Source organism: Diuraphis noxia, unplaced genomic scaffold, assembly GCF_037042655.1.
Source record: "Diuraphis noxia isolate RWA-SAM2 unplaced genomic scaffold, SU_Dnox_SAM2 contig0003, whole genome shotgun sequence".
Classification (NCBI taxonomy): domain Eukaryota; kingdom Metazoa; phylum Arthropoda; class Insecta; order Hemiptera; family Aphididae; genus Diuraphis; species Diuraphis noxia.
In genome coordinates this window covers 36,563,474-36,583,822 of record NW_028301713.1, presented here as the reverse complement: position 1 = coordinate 36,583,822, position 20,349 = coordinate 36,563,474, and the positions used below count along the sequence as shown (strand labels likewise).

Sequence of the window (20,349 nt, the reverse complement as noted above, 5' to 3'; positions counted from 1 at the left end):
GGTTATCCTAACAATAATGATAATAATAATATACATTAACCACTTATACATATATATTATAGATAGGTATGATAGGTATAAGGTATAACTCAATTTTCGATTGAACGCATTTTGATGTCACCTTAGTATGGGTATTGTGGTGGTCCGTGATGAGAGCCGAAAATAATATTATGATTGCTAACGTGAATACAACGAGCTACTCGTGGCACTAGGTAGGTAATCAAATAACAATTTATTTACCGCACACGCATTTTGACCATCGTCAAAAATAGTTGAAAATGATCGTTAACGTTTTTATATGAGCTTCATAAATACAAATGTTATTCCATTGTGGGTAGTGGGTACCACGATGTATGTAAAAAAAAAAAAAACAATTTGGTAATTATAGTGTGAAATAAAATAGTATTATCTACAACTGTATGCAATCGTATCGTTAAATTGGCTCTTATAATCACATCACATTACATGTTCCATGAAGATAAATTATAAAAAATCGATAAAACTCTGCAGAGCACAATATGTGCTTAGTCGGTATACATATATAGTGAATGTGGAGTGTAATAATGTGTTACAAAGCAGTATAGAATTATTTAAATATTTTAAGTAGTTGTTTGGTAATAAATATTTAGTAGTAAATAGTTGTAACTAGTTAGTAAAATATTGCAGCCGTGCAAGAAGTTAGGAATGAAAAAATAACTGTATAATATAGGCATCTAGCAAAATACGCTGTCTTAATAATAAATATAAATTGAAAGGGCATTATGATAATTGTGAGATAACGTAGTAGAATATAAGTTAAATTAGTAATAAAAATGTCAATCTAATACCTAACAAATAAGTTAAAATGAATTTAATTTAATTTATTTGTACTTGTGTATTTATCTATCTGAATGTAGGCTGGTGAAGTTATTTGTAACATTGAGAGGGTTTGAGAAGTGAAAATATGGTTATATTTATATTTAGAAGATGAAATTAACGAATTAAATGAATAGCTTTTGAGAATCACAATCGATTCTGCTGAATAAAGTTTAAGCTTGCGCTCAATGTTGTTGTATAATATGCTACACATATCTGTATCTGTTTCATATTTTACCAGACATCCCTCTGTATATATTTTTTCATCATATTTGAAATGAAAAATTTCATGACGGAGATAGTGGATAGTTTTGTAGATTTTGGAGTGGAATCTGATCCTGATTGGGATGGGTAACTTAAATTTTTAGTACAAGCAAGTTGAAGTGAAATACAAATTGTGTTGTTTGGTGGAGAGTGAAACCCTATTATTTTACATACGCGTATAGGAATACATATTATTTTATAATAAATTTACAGAAACACTATATTATAAACAAATATGTGCATGGAAATATAATATTTGAGGCAAAAATTAGAAATGTTTTAATTGCCCGAGACAAATTGGAATATTGAATATCATATTACATTGTATTGTCACAATATTTTGGTCTAATAAAATAAATCGTAGATAATAAACATTTTAATATTTCATTATATATAATGAATAAATAAGTCTAATATGTGAGGATTATTGAAATCATTAATCAAATCGCGTACTTATAATATGTCGGCGGTCGACGTGTGACGCAAAAGAGAAAACGATAACCGTCCGATTACTGTAACAGGGATCATAATAAATATAATATATTCGTACTATACTAGTAGATATAGTATTCATTAACCATATAGGTAGGTCTTTTTTTTTTTTAATAACACAGTTTATACAGTTCTTACACAAATACTGACAATACTGTGTAGTCTGTATAAAACTACGGTATATTGGTGTCAAGTCTTTTCAAGTGCTTTTGATTTAGATTTATTAAACGATACCAACACTTGTATGCGTCAAAATAAAAATTGTCAAATTGCCACTATTTGCGTGCGTTTAGTATTTATTTATTTTTCTATAGTTGTATTTTTTATTAAACCATTTTACATATAAGGTAAAACATAATGAAATCATACGTAGGTACTTACAATAAGAGAAACATCTTTGATCATGATTAAAATTTGTAATGCATCACCAAATATTTTATTACGTCAAACCAAAATATTCACCGGAGGTGTATAATGCGACTATTTCCCAAGATTTTTCTTAGGGTTTACATACACGAGTACCTACCTACACTCTTATAAAAACATAGTTACACTGCAGTATATAATTATAATATACATTATAAAGAAGGGCTGGTGGATTGATCGATTATATTATAAGAGTTAAGTCTATATGCTTGCCCGCATTGAATATAACTATGTAATTGACCCATGACTGATGTAAGTACCTTACCTTGACTTGGTGCGTAAATATTCGGTAATCCCGCGAAGCGATTCATCTGAACGAAAACGACAAGACTAGCAATTAATATAAAGTATAATACTATTACAATATCACATCCCCAGAATGTTGTCGCACTTTTCACCCCTTTACTATGTCATACGCTCTAGGATCGATCAAAAATCAGATGACGCAACGATGTAAAGAAAATCACAAGAAGCGACAAACATGGTCCTACAGTTATGACTGATTGAAGGAAAATATTTTGTTACCCAATTATATCCTAGGTGACCGACCTTACTGCAACCATGGTCAAAGGTGTAACTTGTACCGTGGTTAAAAACACAGTTCGTACCGTGGTCATAGGCGTACGGCATTTCAGTCCGCGGTTTAGGAACTTCACACAAAAATCCAATGTTCACCCGGAAAGTGGCCGACGAAACCGTTATCACAGAAAGATTAAGTTTCGGTCGTTTCGGAAATTGGTGTGCCCAGTTAAATATGCGCGTGTATAATACATAATGAAGTCGGTGGTTATGTTTCATATTATATTTTGCAATTTATTTCCTATTATGTATGGAGTATAATAATAATATATTAATAATACTTTAACGAATAAATCCAGTTTTTATTTTTAAATTATCGATTTTCGTCGTGAGCTATATCCAACCGAGCAGTGGCAGCACAACATAACATTAAATAGGTAGGTACATAATCTAATAATTATACACCTAAATAACACGCATATGTATATCATGTATTATTATTATTATTATTATTATTACTATTATTATTGTATATCAGCATGAGTTATACATAACACGTAAATAATGCACAGTAGCCGCGCGAGCGAAATGCTTATAATATTACACATCATGTATACGCATTGGCGTCACGCCGGGTCAGAGCATAGCAGCTACAAGACACGACAGCACGAGTATACAGATAGTGTCTCACCGAGTACTTGAACATGCGCCCACGTCGATAACTTTATTTTTTAATTTACGTTTTTAAAATATCATTTCGAAAACCAATCATTATCATACTTCGGTACCAGCTATATTATATCACATCATACGCGTCAATATATAGCTACGAAATATGAAAATATCTACAGTATACGGATAAATCTGATATTTAGATGGGTATAATACAAAGCCAATTTTTATGATGTTGACGATTTGCGTAAATCTTTCAAAAGCCAAATCCGCCATGATTTCCATTTCCGTTATGCAAATAATTCAAAAATGGAGTTTTGTACATAATTCAAACGTCTAGTCCGGATAGGAGGCGGATGTATGTGTAATTGTGTATACTAAGGCCAACGCGGTGAGACACCCTGTATAACTGCTATAATATATTATATTATATTACGTATTATGCTGCAAGTTTGCGACGCAAGTACGCTGCAGCGTATCTGTGATAACTGCCGTTGGAATTTTTTTATTGCTCCGGCCGCGGCATATAAATTATGGCGCCGCATGAATTTTTTTATTCTAAACATACGATATACGCACATTTAATACCTACATTATATTATTTTGACGTCGTTTTATAGCGTTTTGCGCATAATCCGCTCGCACACGTTTACACTGACCAAATAATGACCATATTAAAATAATATTATCATATATATATATATATATATATATATATATTGGCAATGACATTTACTGCGTATAACTACAACAACTCACCGTATCGCCACTTATAGGCACATTATGTTTAATAATAATCTATAACACGCGTACCCTCATATACTTGTAACATATCGTCACTCAAAGTACCTACCTATATATTATAACTCGAACATTGATTGCAGCACATAAACATTTTAAACTATCCCCTTTTCGGAAACCATTCTCCCGCCTACAAAACATGCATCGGAAGTTTATCTTGCTTGACCGGCGCTACAACGGGTTCACGCGAGACAACAATAGCAATATAATACATTATGTAATACGCCGTCGTACACTAGCACTAAACGAAATGAGTGTCACTCAAAAAACGAATAAAAGTCTTGTTATCATTATTTCGTATTTTTTGCGACGTTTGATGTGAAAGTCAGTATTAAATAATAATAAGTTTAGTATTATAAGCTAGAATATGAGATGGATAGTCTTCTTTAAGACACTATTCCATTGTGCATGCACATTTAGTGTGACCGCGTAAAATGATACGCAAAAGTGCAAGGTGATTGGAAAATTCATGTTATCGACCACACGCCGTGGCAGTTACTGTAAATATGAATAATAGTCAAACTCGATCGATTTGTGATCACACCGTTTACTACACAAACCTATTAATATGTTTACATCAGTAGCCAATACAAAACATAATAGATTTAATACATATATATTCTATATAAAACAATCCTTACAAATTACCAAAAACTCGAAAAACGTTGTACACGTAAGATGATTTTCATAATAATGGTCGACGAAAAAAACATAACGATTCCGTTCAAGTCTTGTTTAGATTTGTCCCGCAAAAAGACGTTCGAGTTATTTTATATACCTATCTGCAGCACACACGAATATCTATTATTATAATTTATATTGATTTTACGCATGCAAATATTTAGAGTAGAAAGTTGTGCGCGCTGAACCTTCCGCCGCGAGTTCCCATAGAAAATCCGACTAGCGATTATTTACAATACACTATTTTCATACAGGTATTAGTATTATATATAGTTATAATAGGTATATATATACCTACGTATGTCGATGACGACGGTAGCAGCACAATATATTATTATATACCTGCTTACTTGATCGAATATACATTATATATTCTAATATTGATGGTAATCGATAAAACGTTTTATTCTGCATTCTTAATAATATTATGCGCATCGTACATAGGTATATATTGAGCAGATTATGTTCGTACTCGCATAGTCTTACCACACTTATTCCATTTCGGCTGAACTCAATTTCATCATTGTGTATGCCGTATGAATATATGGTAATAGCTGCAGGTCTACCGATGAAGCCTATAAGCTATAAATCATAATCAACCAATATTATATACCAACCTACCATACTATATCATTCTATAGCATAAAAATGTCCCCTCCCTACCGGCCCTACCCCAGACACGTTATTTGTTATCAGCATGAAAATATTTTAGTTTACTTGTCAGCATTTTATGTTATGTGTCTTTATGATAATTATAATACTTATAATCCTGGACTCAAGAAAAGGAACAGGAATGAGTTTAATTATATGAATTGGACACACAAAACCGTACGTTTTACGGGTGTGCGGGCGTTGAGTAGGTAAGATGAATATAATTGTGGTACCATAAATAATAATATTGGGTTATGTACTTATGTGTATTGAAAACCGAAAATTGTGTTCATTGTATGTACAATCAAAATTATAATATAATTTAAGTATTATTGTTTGTTATTAAGATAATTTTACGATTTAGTCACAAATACACCTATATGCAACGACATTATATCGACGATCTCAATTAAAATCAAATTACAATATTATTATAATTTATAACATTTGATATTACAATAAATTGAGAAGTATTCGATGTCAGACTAGTTATATTATAGTTACTATTGTAGCCATTTGTAAGTAATTATATCATAAACGCATGTTAGTAAATATGGAATTTTTAATGACGTAAATAATTAATGAAAGTTATTTTTGATATAACATGTTATTTAAATTACCTATGAAAACTACATTATTATTATGATTTTTGTTTGTAAACATTTATGATTAAAAAGTTCATTAAAAAAAAACTTACAAATTGAGAATCAACTTTTATCTATACTTAGTAGCTATTATGTTTATTATAGATATGTATTAATAGAAAACTATAAAATCATTCTCTGGTAGTTTTCTAAATACAATTTAATAAATTACGTGATTGTGTGATTACCATTTATGCAATGACATAGCAAAACTGCATTTAATAAAAACATGCATATTTCTCAGAAAATCTTTATTAAAATTGATTTATCTAATACATAGAAACTAATAAATATTGCAACTAGACAGTAGAAACTAGAAAGTAAAGATGAGTTTAAGGATTACCCTCAACTATAAGTATATAATGTGGTAACAAGTAAGAGCAATATACTAATATGAAAGTTTTGAAAATAAAAGTTACGAAACTAAAATTGTATCTAATCTGTATTTTTCCATCTAAGTATTATGTAAAATGTAAATTTATATAAAATAATGTAGCTAATAGGTATATATATGACGGAATTGGTGGTTCACTCACTTCCCCTAAAACCTTAGGTCTAAAACAGAATTTTTTTAAATGTATAAAATAGATTATGACGTAAAGTTCTTACAAAATATTGAATACCAGTAACTATCATCCGTTATAACTTGTTCTTAAATAATAGTTTTTATTTAATAATACAAATATTTAAATTAAAAATAATTTAAATGAGTATTTATAGCAGACAAAAAACAAAATTTACAATCCAAAAAAAAATTTTTGCATACTATAAATAATTGAAATTTGCCTAAAAATTATTGAATTATTATGCAATTACCGTAAAATCATAACTACAAACATCCATAAAACAAGAAATAAATATTATTATTTTAGACATAAAGCGCTATCTGTCGGGTATACGGATATAATAATGTACATGAAGATATGTCCGCTTGAGAGCAGCACTACATAATGTTAAATAATTTTGTAAATAGAGTGCGACACAATTCCGTGCACATAGACGTAATGAATACACAATATTTCTCTATGATACATATGCAGTTCAGCAGTTCGCCAGTTTAATATTAAAAATTTAAAACGTCCGATCATATTAATATTGTAATAATAAATTTATTTTTATCGAATTTATTTATTGAATTGCGTACCTACAACGAAAAGATTAATAAATATAGAAGTTGAATTGTCTGAAAATTGATTATCGATCCATATAATGTGAGTATATTAAACTTAATTGTTTTAAATTATCACCCGTTAGTATGATGAATGATAGTGTCAAAAAGATTAAATTAACCTGCCACATGGACATTAATGCATCATAAAAGTTAATCAACGCCTAAACCCGCAGACCTCATATAGCCTTGAGGCGTTTGAGAAATCTGCAAACAAATATAACCGGAAGGATGTTTTATGAATTTAACACAGTTGAAAATATATTATATAGCTTACCGTCTTATATTTGAAAAATATAGGTAGTATATAAACGTATTTAAATACAGCACAATAAGTTATCATTCCACGTAAAATTTATCCAACTATTACCAAACAATAAATAAATAAAAATTCACCAATCACCCCAATCGTATAACTGTATGTTGTATTAACGATAACATTTAAAATTAAGACATAATATATAAAATGTACCTATTGAAATTAATGAGAAAATAAGGTGCTCTAAACATATATTTAGAAACCTAAAAGACTATGGATTTTTCAATTTCTGTAAACATAGCTATTATACTATAATATCACGAAAGTTGTGAATATCCGAGTAGGTATCTATAGTACATTAACGTCAGTGCTGCCGTTACTAGATCGATTCGTTTCGGTCGCGATTTAAGCACTCGGTCGCGGCGTTTCTACGACCAAAATGATGCGTTTTAAGACTTATCAGACGAGACGAGATCATACGGTATTTAAGTCTGTATCAAACGCGTGTATTACACACATGGGTGTACTTGTTTTTACGTCACGCGCGAACACCAGGGCATAAGCTCTCGATGCTGCTTTATGATATTATAGCTGTATATAATAATAATAATAATATACACTTGGGTTCCTATACATTATACGGGTTATAATTGCAGGTTAATGCGGGACCTTGGGTTCGACACAACGCTGCAGCGTTGCAGCACAACCGTACATCTTAACCCACACAGAGATTCACACGAGTGATAACTACGAAAAAAAATATAATACATATGATGCGTCCTCCTGTAACACATCACATAATAATATAACATATCTCGCACAAAATATTGTTAAAGAGGGGCGCGAATCGTCAGTGTTTAATATATATATATAGTGTTATATAATAATAGACGTATAATAACGAAAAATGAAAATAAAAAACCGTATTTTCGGTTAGATTTATAATCATAGGGTCTTTAACGGCCGCCTCGACGTAAATGGCAAATGCACACCACACGCACAAAAACATATACGGCACCTTACTAGGGCATACAATACATTATAATGTTATATTTATATATGGTTTATATTGTTTTCGTTACATTCTGCAGCCGCCGCCGCCGTCATCGGGGCGGAGGCGACGACCGCGACGACGGTCGGATTTACTTTTGGCAATAATTTTATTGTATCATCCTATATATATATATATATATTATATTATATTATATGATTGAAATTAATAATAATGTGTTTCGCGCTGCAAGTAAATCTTAGTCCCGACTCCCTAGCCGTCATCCGTTTAACATCAGCAAACATCTGCAAACGTCAGATGAATCTCCAGTAATATAACACTATTGTTTTTATAAACATTTCATCGAAAAACGTTCGATTACGACGGGGCCATTTCGATATAAAAACAGTTTGTATAATATATTTTTATGGTATACAGTGAAAAACTTCTGAATACCGGACACTCTCGGTCATTGATATGCTATCCACACTATTCAGAGGATAAATTGGTATAGTTGGTTCACAACAAAATGACAGCTATTTAGAAGTGTCCGTTAGAAGAGGTTTCAATGTACCTATAATATAGGTGACTATAGGTGAGGTAAAGTAACAATAAAGATTTTGTATAACGGTAGTATTTGTGCGGCAGGTGATTTAAACTATATGAAAGCCCGATACTGACCTATAACAAAATGTGAATGTATACCCCTGCCATTGATTAAATATACATATTATATATTTAATCAATGCCCCTACAGACTATACATTTGATTATTTATCATACTGAAACTTATTTTTCATAAGTACCTAATTAATTATAATGGAAATTATGACAAAAATAAATAAATAAAATGCTCAAATAAAAATGCATCAAACAAATATAAATTGTAAGTATAAGTGTGTAACTATGCATGTATATTAAACATGTTTACTATAAATACATTATTATGTATTATTAAACTTTCATTTCATTAACCGGCATACCTACATGATCATAATCAACAATTATATTTGTAATAAAATTATGGGAATACTCGGCGTAAATTTTGTGTATATTATAATTATAATATTATGTATTTATTATATACACCTAACTAATAATATAAAAGATAAAACACACTTTATCGATTTTTATTGCCGTTAAAAAATAAATTGCATAATTAATATGAAATATTTATAAAATTTGATAGATTTCCAATTACACTTAAAATAGAAGATAGTTAATCACCTGCCACACGTCTTACAATAATTACCACTGAATACTGATGGCTATGTATGAATGCTGTTGCGAAAAATCTATCATTATCGTGGCTTATGAAAAAAAGATTCTTACTAATTATAATATTAATATACAAATTGACTATTTGTATACATATTTTACTGATGTCATGTGCGTAAAACATAAAATTACATAATGTCGTTGTACATAGGTACTCAGTACTCACCCACGGAGCGGCGCAATCGGCGCCCGACGACAGCGGCTGGAAAGCCGGCACGCATCTGAAAGTCATGTCAATCTCGTCGACTGCACGGCAACAGGTGCTGTGGGGGGTACTGGTGGTGGTGACGCTGTTTCGTGTTCGACTTTCGGTCACAAGTTACCTGCGAGGAAACATATACAAAATTAAAATAACATTTAGCCACGACCGCGCCACCATGCTACTATACATATAGGTATCTACACGAGCACATGTCGTTAAGTCGAAAACCCCATAATTACGAGTCGTCGTATATAAGATATATATATAAATGGGATACGCTGTGGCTTTATAGAACACAATATTATATTATAATATATATGTACGTTGTCCCGTTGTGGGTACCTACGTATAGGTATAACGACCGCACAACAACAACCGTGTACACGAATTATTATGATACATATTATAATATGGTATAATATAACTTATTATAACTATACTCGTAGTATGCGGCCAGCAATGGTATTTAACGCAGCGATAATAATAATTAGTGAATAAAAAAACATAATATTTATATTAGGTGTAACCTACGTTCCTACACATACAGGTAGAGGTATACCTCTGTGATACACATGGATGTAGCTGCGGTACATAATTTGGGTACGAAAAACGTAATAATAAATTATGAATATAATAGGTATACGAATTTTACTCAAATCTCAAAATTACGATCGTTTTCACAACGCGGTAATTATAATTATTGTGAATTGTGATATTATATTATTATAATAGACCAAAACACGGTTAATCTTGCGATGCGATACACATTGGGCGTGTGTGTGTGTGTGTGTGTGTGTGTACGTTAAAACCCTCTATAATTATACCTATGATAATATAATATGTGGGTAAGGTAATACTATGTAGGTACATATATCGTCGTCATATGTACTATAATATTTGGAGATTAATTAATTACTAATAAAAATGGGGTGGACTAGCATATATATATAATACATATATATATACAATTATTATTATTACAGTTATGAAGGGAAAGAGATAGCTGAGATAGTAGATACCACGGCTTATGGAGCACATAATTAAATAATTAGGTACTATAATATACGAAATTATATTAAGTAGGTAATACGTTATACCCGATAGTCGATAAATCCTTTGCATATGATATATGTTAGCAGTTGATGGCATAATATGCAAGTATATTATTAAGAGACATTATTCTATATAACTATTATTAAGACGTAGTGTACCTATTGCACTGTCATAGTTGGCACGTTTGGTCTCTTTGTATACGATAAACTATTATATCATATTAATAATTATAGATCAGCATTATTAGCGTATAAGACCAAATCGATAAAACAAAAATCTTGGTTAAAGTGTATAGGTACCTAAAATACTTAATTATTGAAAAACATTATTTTTATATAATTATTAGATAGGTACTATTATCGAGTACCTTTAATGAATAATAATAATCGTATTATGTTAATTTGGTAATTCCGGTAAAACACGATTGCGTACGGTCTGTATCGACATACGCAATCGTGAACATTAAATGTTCACGATTGCGTACGATTTTTATCTGCAACTTTGAAGCACTGTTGCCATTTTCTTATACTTATTAAGAAACATATAGAGCGCGTGGCCCTAAAAATAAATTCTAATATGATTGACTTTGGAATTGTCCAAGATCGACCGGTCGATTGCGATCGACTGTTAAGCGCTCAATATTGATCTATATTATAGAAATTTGTTATTTAAGTTGTACCAAGGTATAACATTTTTTATTATATTATTTTTAATTATTTTATTTTGTATACTATAACATAATTGTCGAAAATTGAGATTTTTAAGTGGTTCCAAGTATAAAATTTTTTACTATATTTTTTTAACATTTTATTATTTTTAATTATTTTATTTTGTATACTATATTATAACATATTTGTCGAAAATTGAGATTTTTAAGTGGTACCAAGTATAACATTTTTTACTATATTATTTAAACATTTTATTATTTTTAATTATTTTATTTTGTATACTATATTATAACATATTTGTCGAAAATTGAGATTTTTAAGTGGTACCATAGCTTAAGTCATAAAATTTAAATTTTACTGATCAAAAATAAAAACATAAATTTGGCAACGTTGCACAGTAAATCGTACGCAATCGTTTGACTTTTGGGGTAAATATTAAAGTTAATGGTTTAACGTACGCAATCGTGTTAACGTATGCAATCGTGTTCTCAAAAAGATACATCGTACGCAATCGTGTGGTACCCGGTAATTCGATTCAAATGTTTTAATCATTTATATAATAAAACTTAATTTGTTACATTCTTACTAAACAATAAACTTATGTCGTTGTCGAGTACCTATATTTTACGAAAATGTTGGTGCATTTTATTTCGCCTATGAAACTGTTTTCTACCATGTAATAATAATACGCACCTATACATCATGAAATTGTGCGAAAAATGCCGTTAAGTACGCGTTACACTACGCGTGTGTTTATATTATATATTATATTTAAAAATACGGTTTTTGTCAATTTATTTATTATCGATATATATATATACATATATTAAGTGTTTTTCCATTCCTTCCTTCTCCCCCATTTTTTTTTTTTTGTTTGTAATTAACGGGCGTACGTGCGCTCGGCACCGAATTACGCGCGCACGTGATGCGGAGGCTGGACCGAATATACACATATTATAGGTATATTATGTAATATGTATACAATACGTATGCCTGTTAATAATAAATCGGCCATATATACGAGTGGACAGGACGTGTATACCTATTATAATATTATATTATATACCTACACGGGACGCGGCAAAACGAGAAATGTTTATAATTGCTTGTTACACTCGAGCATTTCTGGAATTCAGTTCTCCGGTAGCCCCGACCGCGGCGATCGTATAATAATAATCATATTTTTATCCCGATACAAGAGTTATTATTTTTACTTTACCGTCCGGCCGTCTGTGCATTGCAGGAGAGTGCAGGTATATATAGGTAACACGGACATTTTCGGCGGACCGTCCGCATTCCAAACGGAGAAAAAAAAATCAAACAGGTAGGTATGTAACTATAATATTATTATTACTGTTTTAATAACGCGCTCGTGTTCGAAATTAATGCAGCGCGGCTACATCGATATGATATTTTAGTGTTTAGCGTTTGTTTCCGAAGAGACTCGTTCAAAACAATCAAACGTTATATTATTGTAATTTTTTTCCCTCTTCTCTGTACCCGCGTCCGTATACCTATATATTATATAGCTCGCCAAGTATAATAATACGCGTCGAGTGTTTTAATAGTATTCAAGGCGCTTGTGTATCGCGCGCGGCGGCACCGAAACGATATCATTATTTTTATTTAAAAGTTCCAAACGGATTGAAACGACGCCCGTTCCTATGCATACAAGTCGTATATGTATTTTTTTTTCACCAGTCGGCAATAAAACGGAAATTATATACATTATATCATAACGCGCGCACGCGTTTCCGACGTCTACAAATATATAAGTACCACGTATAAAATCGACGGATACGTTGTGGCTGGCGTTGGGTTTTTCGGGTGGGTAGGTATATATATTAATAGTATGATACCAGCGAGTGTAATATTATTATACATTTTAAGTCTTATAACGGTCCAGCTGACGCATCATCGCAGGTACCTATATCTATAAGAGGACAACGCGTGATATATATACATACAAATATACAATGATGTATATATGGAGCTGGTTACAGATTTACAGTTTTACGCCGAGCGTATGCAGACATTGCAGACATGCTGCAATGCTCAACGCTGAAGCCAAAAACTCGTGTTTTATGTAGGATTGGTTTTTAATAAACTCCAAAAATCCCCCAAAAGTGTTGGGAGGAGAAGGTATTGGGTTTATTGGGATTGGGCTCAGAAATCCCAATTTTATAATCATTATTATTATTTTCGGTATATATTTTGCTACTGCATTGGAAAACCACTGTTGCAAAAATTAAACGATTTTGTTATTTGGTTTTTTTTCAATTCAATATGCCTGCAGCAGTCAGCACCGTGATAAAACGACTGCAAGTATAACTTATCAACTATTTTATACTGTATCATTATAGTATTATATAAGAGGAAAACAGCGTTTCGGTCGTTCATTCCCGTCCGCGCAAAACCTAAATGCGAATTTTTCTCCTCCGAATACATCACGCTCTCTCGTTCATACTAATTCATTAAAGTCTCTCCGAGATCAATCCGGTCTACGTCGTGCACAGCGCGTCAGCTCTCACGGTACGCCCGGAACTGCAGACCTGAAATCCGTGGAAAGAGGACGACGAAACGAAAAAACACACACAGACAAAACGCGTATACCTATATAATATATGTATAATGTATATTTATATAATATGTGTGTGTGTGTATGTGTCTAACAATACTAATAATTAGCACCCTAGCGCCTAGGCACAGGTATATATACGGTAAATACGGGTAAGTATGTGCACATATATCGTTGTGTCGGGCACGCCCTCCCCCCATATATATATATATATATATATATACGGTCGAGTGGTCGTGGGGGAGGAGGACGAGGATATAAAACTCGCATAGGAGAGGAGTGGTACACAGGCGCGAGCGTATATCGCAAGCCGATCGAGAGACCGCGCGCCCGTCCGTCCGAGCCCTATAATAATAATATCGCGAGAGACACAACTCACGGCGCGGTGTGTACTGTTATCGGTGTCGGACCATCTACAATATTCTTATAATCATTTAACGCGGCGGCGACGACCTCTTTATAAATCGGCCGATCCGTCCCATTTATTATATTATTATTGTTATTATTATTATTATGTATATATTCAATATTCTCGTCCCCGTCGTACTCTACAGGTGTTTCGCGTCAATCCGTAAAGGCAAACGTGCGCGCGCACACTCACTCACCAAATGTACATTATATTTATATATATAATATAATATGTATAAGAATAAGAGTCGTATATTATATGTATACGAGTCGTATGGGTGGTAGGTATATATTATAACGATGCTTATGACTTTTTAATGATTGTTTTGCCCGAAAACGTAATAACAATATAATAAACAATACTATAACAATAATAACACAGTGTTGCGATGAGCCACTCTATCAGTGTACTCTCCGCGACGTACCTAAATATAATAATATATTATATATATATACAGCTGCATGCAGCGTGCCTGCGCGATACAAACGAGAAACAAAAGTAAAAGAGAGATTATATAAATCGTTTGTCAGGGACGTATATATTCTAATAGGTACCTAAATTGTGCCTAGGTATAAGGTTCATAGCTATATACAGGTATAGGTATGTAACATAATAATATAGGTACATGACGTCTAGTCGCGCGCTTACCTGGCAGTACGATTATACTTTAATATGTATTATGCCTACACCTAACATGTATACGTTCACTAGCCGTTTAATAGAATGTAATTTTACGCGATTTATGACACTGTTTTATTTTATTTTTCATAACAGCGCGATTAAAGCAACAAGCTATGACATAGCCTATTCGCATCAAACGTGCTCGCGGGACCACTCGGTTGGGGGAATAAAGAAATATTATTAACGATGACTACGACGCTCGACCGCATGAGAATATTATAATTGTATACCTAGCGAATTTGTTGTGTCTTAAACGTTTACACGGTTGTTGGTTTTCATTGTTTCGTGTATTGAATTAAATAAACAAAATAAGGCTCGTTAGTTAAGTAGGCATACGCAGGTACGTCATATACTTTATATACACGAGCACCACGGATCGTCTGTTATACCGACTTACCGTTAGGAATGTAAGCGAAAATTACGTCGTTTCATTTATTACGAGATTTACGTGAGACACGATACTCCATTAAAATATAACACAGAGAATGCGTTTCTATTATATATTTTATAGCAAAGCATTGACGTTTTACAATCGTTATTATAATAATATAATGATGTAATAAGTGCGGTTTGTATATTATATTTTCCGGATAAGTGAAAAATATAAGTTTTTCTACAGTTTTATATCGATAAATGATTTTAAAAATGACTATGATTTTACTTTTATTTAAACCCGTTTACATTGAAAAAAAAATATAATTATTATTATAGGTACCTCATATATATATTTTACAGCTGTGTACTATATGTATTGTATAATATAATATATTATTACAACATGTCAATATCTATTAAAACCTATTGATAATCGATACTAAAAAACTTGAATTCAACGATGATAAATTTAGGGATAGTTTATAAAACCGAATATACGAGTATAAAGAAAATATGTAAGTATAGGTACTCAGAAACCATTCGAATGCAGAGTGATGACGTTAATTGTTGATAAACCGTATTAATAATACTCGTAAATAATTTTTCAGATTTGGAGAACTACGAATGACAAAGGTGCGTACAATAAATCTTTTTTATGACAAATTATAATTTATTTTAATAAAATCTGGATTATTATTATCACGCACAGTTGCGTTACCAGGAATTTTGTATGGGGGAGGCTAAGTCTCGCAAAAAAAAAAAATACGATATTTATTTATTATGACTCTAATATTTTAACTGCATACTTCTTGGGGCGTGATAGTAAGTTATTGATACAATTGTAAAAGGTGGGCTCCGTGGCTTGTATTATCGAAATACCGTACATTTTTGGCTACTGTATACTATACATATTCATTAACCGCGGCTGAGTGATAATTACAATTAAGAGGACGTGATATACCCGCTTATATTGTCTCAGTCTTACAAGTGCGTATATTATGTCATGGCAAATTTAACGCTCAGTATAGATCAAGTTTAGCTCCATTAGTTTAAAAATTTGAATAAATTGGCCTCTTATAAAATTTTAAGGTAAGAGTATTATTTAAACAACCTCAATAAGGGCTTTTTACTAAATCCTAATTTTGGAGCGAGTTATGAGTACTTTAAAATTGTAAATGTTTTGTACATCTTGAAATACTTATAACGTGATCCGGCGTGAGCTTAAAATTTTCTATGTTCAACATTTGTAAGTCGGAGACAACATATATGGGTATAACGTCCTCTTAATCATTATAACATAAGAAAGGATGTAGTAAAGATTATAGATTTAAGTGATTTAAGTTCTGATAAGTACTATTTATAATATATGTTTATTAGATAAAATACAATATTTCAATATTTTTTATTATGAATTAAAATATATGGCTATATAATGGCTAAAATAAACACAGTCAATGAGGGGGGCGCTATAGCCCCATAGCCACCCCCCTGGCTACGCAACTGATCATGCATACTTTATACAAAAAATTGAACAATTAAAATTATAATTGAGCATTTTAGCATTATAAGATCCATTAAGATCTACTATATAATTTAATATAATGAGATAATTGTAATTTCATTATTTTATCCAATACTAAATTATCATATTACAAACAATGTATATAATATGTAATCTTCAGATTTACACAAATATTAAAACATACATAATACAGTAGAATTCTATACGAAATAAATTCAACTACAATATTAACTATTAAGATATAGTTAACCAATTTTTTTCATTTATTAATTTAGTTGTCGTGTATAAAATATATTTTTGGAATAAAATTTATTAAAATAAATACAGCCGAATAGGTAGGTATTTGCGAATAAGTGCATATTATAACATTTAAATAATTCAAATAAATTATATTAATTACCTATGTCTTACGACGAGAGTTAGCTAACGACAATAATTAATATAACAAATACTTATTCCACATGTATACCTATAGGTAGTTTGTATACATTAAAATATTTGTTTTAAGTGTTAAAAGTTATAACTCAGTGGTCTCCAAACTTATTTTACTCACGGCAAATTATTATATTAGCTAGGTATAGAATAGGTATTAAAAGTTGCAGAACACTTTCAATAAACATTTCGTTCCTGTTAATAACAAGTAATTTTACGACCGAACAAAGAAAACGAAGTTAGCAGATAGTTTAACCAGATGACTAAACAAACATTGTATTCACAACAATGAAAGAAGTTATATATCTCGATCATATTTTATTATCTTGTATAAAAAATGTTTTTAATAATATTTTTTTTTTTTTTTTAAAGAATACTAATGAAATGTTTACGTTATTATTTTACACTGTCTCAACCTAATGCTTAATAATAATAATAATAATAATAATAATAGCACTAGAAAATAAACGAATAATTCTATAATTACTATAATAATTTATAATATCTACCGCTGCATAGGTCATAAGATCCAGGTCCTAATCGGTTATTTACTTTTTTATAATTATAAATATTCTTAATGATAACAATCAATAATATCATTGTTTATATTTTATAAATGCAAATAGAATACTGGTTATGTAAACATTCAAATAAATCAAGATTTTGAATTGATTATCAACTTATTACTTATAACTAATATTTTATAACTCTATAAGTATTCGAATAATATTATGATGTAAGTATAACAATATATTTTATGTAGTAGGTAATAGGTTTTATGAGAGTTTCGTACAGGACATGGTAGGTATGAAATAGTAGATTCTATGAAACACTAATTACATTATATATACCTATATGTTGTCGACGCAGTAATTTGCAATTTAATGAACCGAATGAGAAAGAACCTGTACACGGAATAATAATATATAGGTACCTACATCAGAGTTAAACGTGATATTATGTTTTGTATACCACTCGATGTCGTGTATAATAATGGTCATATTTTAATCATTTTTCAAAACGGACAGTTTTCATCACTGTTATAATAATTATTGTGCGTTATTCAGTATAAGGAAAACGATAATTTTATGCTCCACAATATCCTACCTAAAATGCAACGTTTATATATTACACGAACAACCTAATACAAATCAATAAATACAAAAATATCTAACCGAGTCAATGATACCCTATTGGTTATTTTTTATACTACAATCAGTAGCGTAGCCAGGGGCTTTTGGGTTATTATTACCCCCTTCGGTGTCATTTTTGCCTTAGTAAATGTGCTGTTTATGTTTTTTATAAACGATAACTATAAAAAACTTAGTTTAATTTATATTTAAACCCCCTTCCTCCCATTTCATAATCCTGGCTACAATAATTTGTATACAATCAATCTGCAATCAATTGAATGACACATTTTCTCGCGCGATAAGAATATATATATATATAAGTTCCCACGCGTCTCCGAACCCGTGGTAGCCGTCCGCGCATCACTTAAATTAGTAGGTACCTATATAATTCTGTGTTCGTTACTCACAATCAACCAAATTGGTCGCCTCCGATCTGTCGATATAATGACACATTTCCATTGTATTACACTCACACCCCCTGCACGTACATAATATACCCATCGTAATGCATATAAAATCTGAGGAGCTGACACGCGATGTGTATTATCATTTCGCCCTGTTATTTTGACTCGTCTGCGGACCGGTGGCATTATTAAATAATCACACCGCCCGACTCTACATGTATATATATCATACACATATATATGTGGTGTGTCATTGCTTCTGTTCGTCTACATAGAACCATGTGATACTGCAACCTTGTGAAATGATAATACGGCAGCAATAAGAGACGAAAAAAATTACTCGTAATTACACACGCGCTCGGCATGTATCTACAAAAGAAAATATATAGGTACGTCCCGTGCCTCGTACCTTCAATACACCGGAATCTATATATTACAAGCTATTGTATATAATATATTATGCTGGTAAGTTCGATTCTGCCCTTTCTCGTTATTATAAGTTTATAATATGTACAACACACAATTACCATAGAAGTCTACCCATTGAAGTATATCAATATCATACCTATATATTATATTCTATACTACTATGACACTATGTAATAATATTTGTTAGATTGATTTTTATCCGTTTCTCTTATGATTTTAAGAAAATATATTCAGGTATACACTATACATGAAACTAACATAATGATACAATTTATAAATACATAACATTATAACGTACCTCATATTTCCTTCAAACATATATAAATATAACTTATCATAGCCACAATGTTGACTTTAAAAAAATTTAATAATCTTTAAAAAAAACTATGATAATATTAGACCTATATATACCTACACAGGCTTCAGAGATATATGACAATATTGATGGTATGTTATTGAATATCTATTAATTATTTTGATTGAAAGCGATTTTAAGACATTTTAAATTAATTTTTGTAGTAACTGGTTTTGATAGTTTTGATAGTATGAGTAGTATATATTTTATGATGAATACCTACCGCAAACAAAATTCGATTGATTTTCACCGAAACTATGCAATAAAAATAAACCCTATTCATAATATCGAATTTACGCGTAGGTGGTATGCGGGCATCGTTTGATAATTTATTAATCAGAGATTAGGTATACAACCACTGTATAATTAAAAAAAAAAAAAAAAAATATGTAAAGAAAAAGTAAAAC

The 20,349-nt window shown here is 31.0% G+C and overlaps 1 protein-coding gene across 3 annotated transcripts in view; it reads right to left on the bottom strand.

Annotated features, from left to right (window-relative positions):
- Nucleotides 1-20,349, bottom strand: part of TfAP-2 (transcription factor AP-2) — a 192,621-nt gene that overhangs the window by 71,052 nt on the left and 101,220 nt on the right. For all 3 annotated transcript variants that reach the window (XM_089222386.1, XM_089222385.1, XM_089222384.1), the window contains one exon: nt 9,868-10,024. In XM_089222386.1, coding sequence (XP_089078512.1) covers nt 9,868-9,933 — 66 coding nt within the window. In that variant the 5' untranslated portion in view covers nt 9,934-10,024. The remainder of the gene's footprint in view (nt 1-9,867; nt 10,025-20,349) is intronic.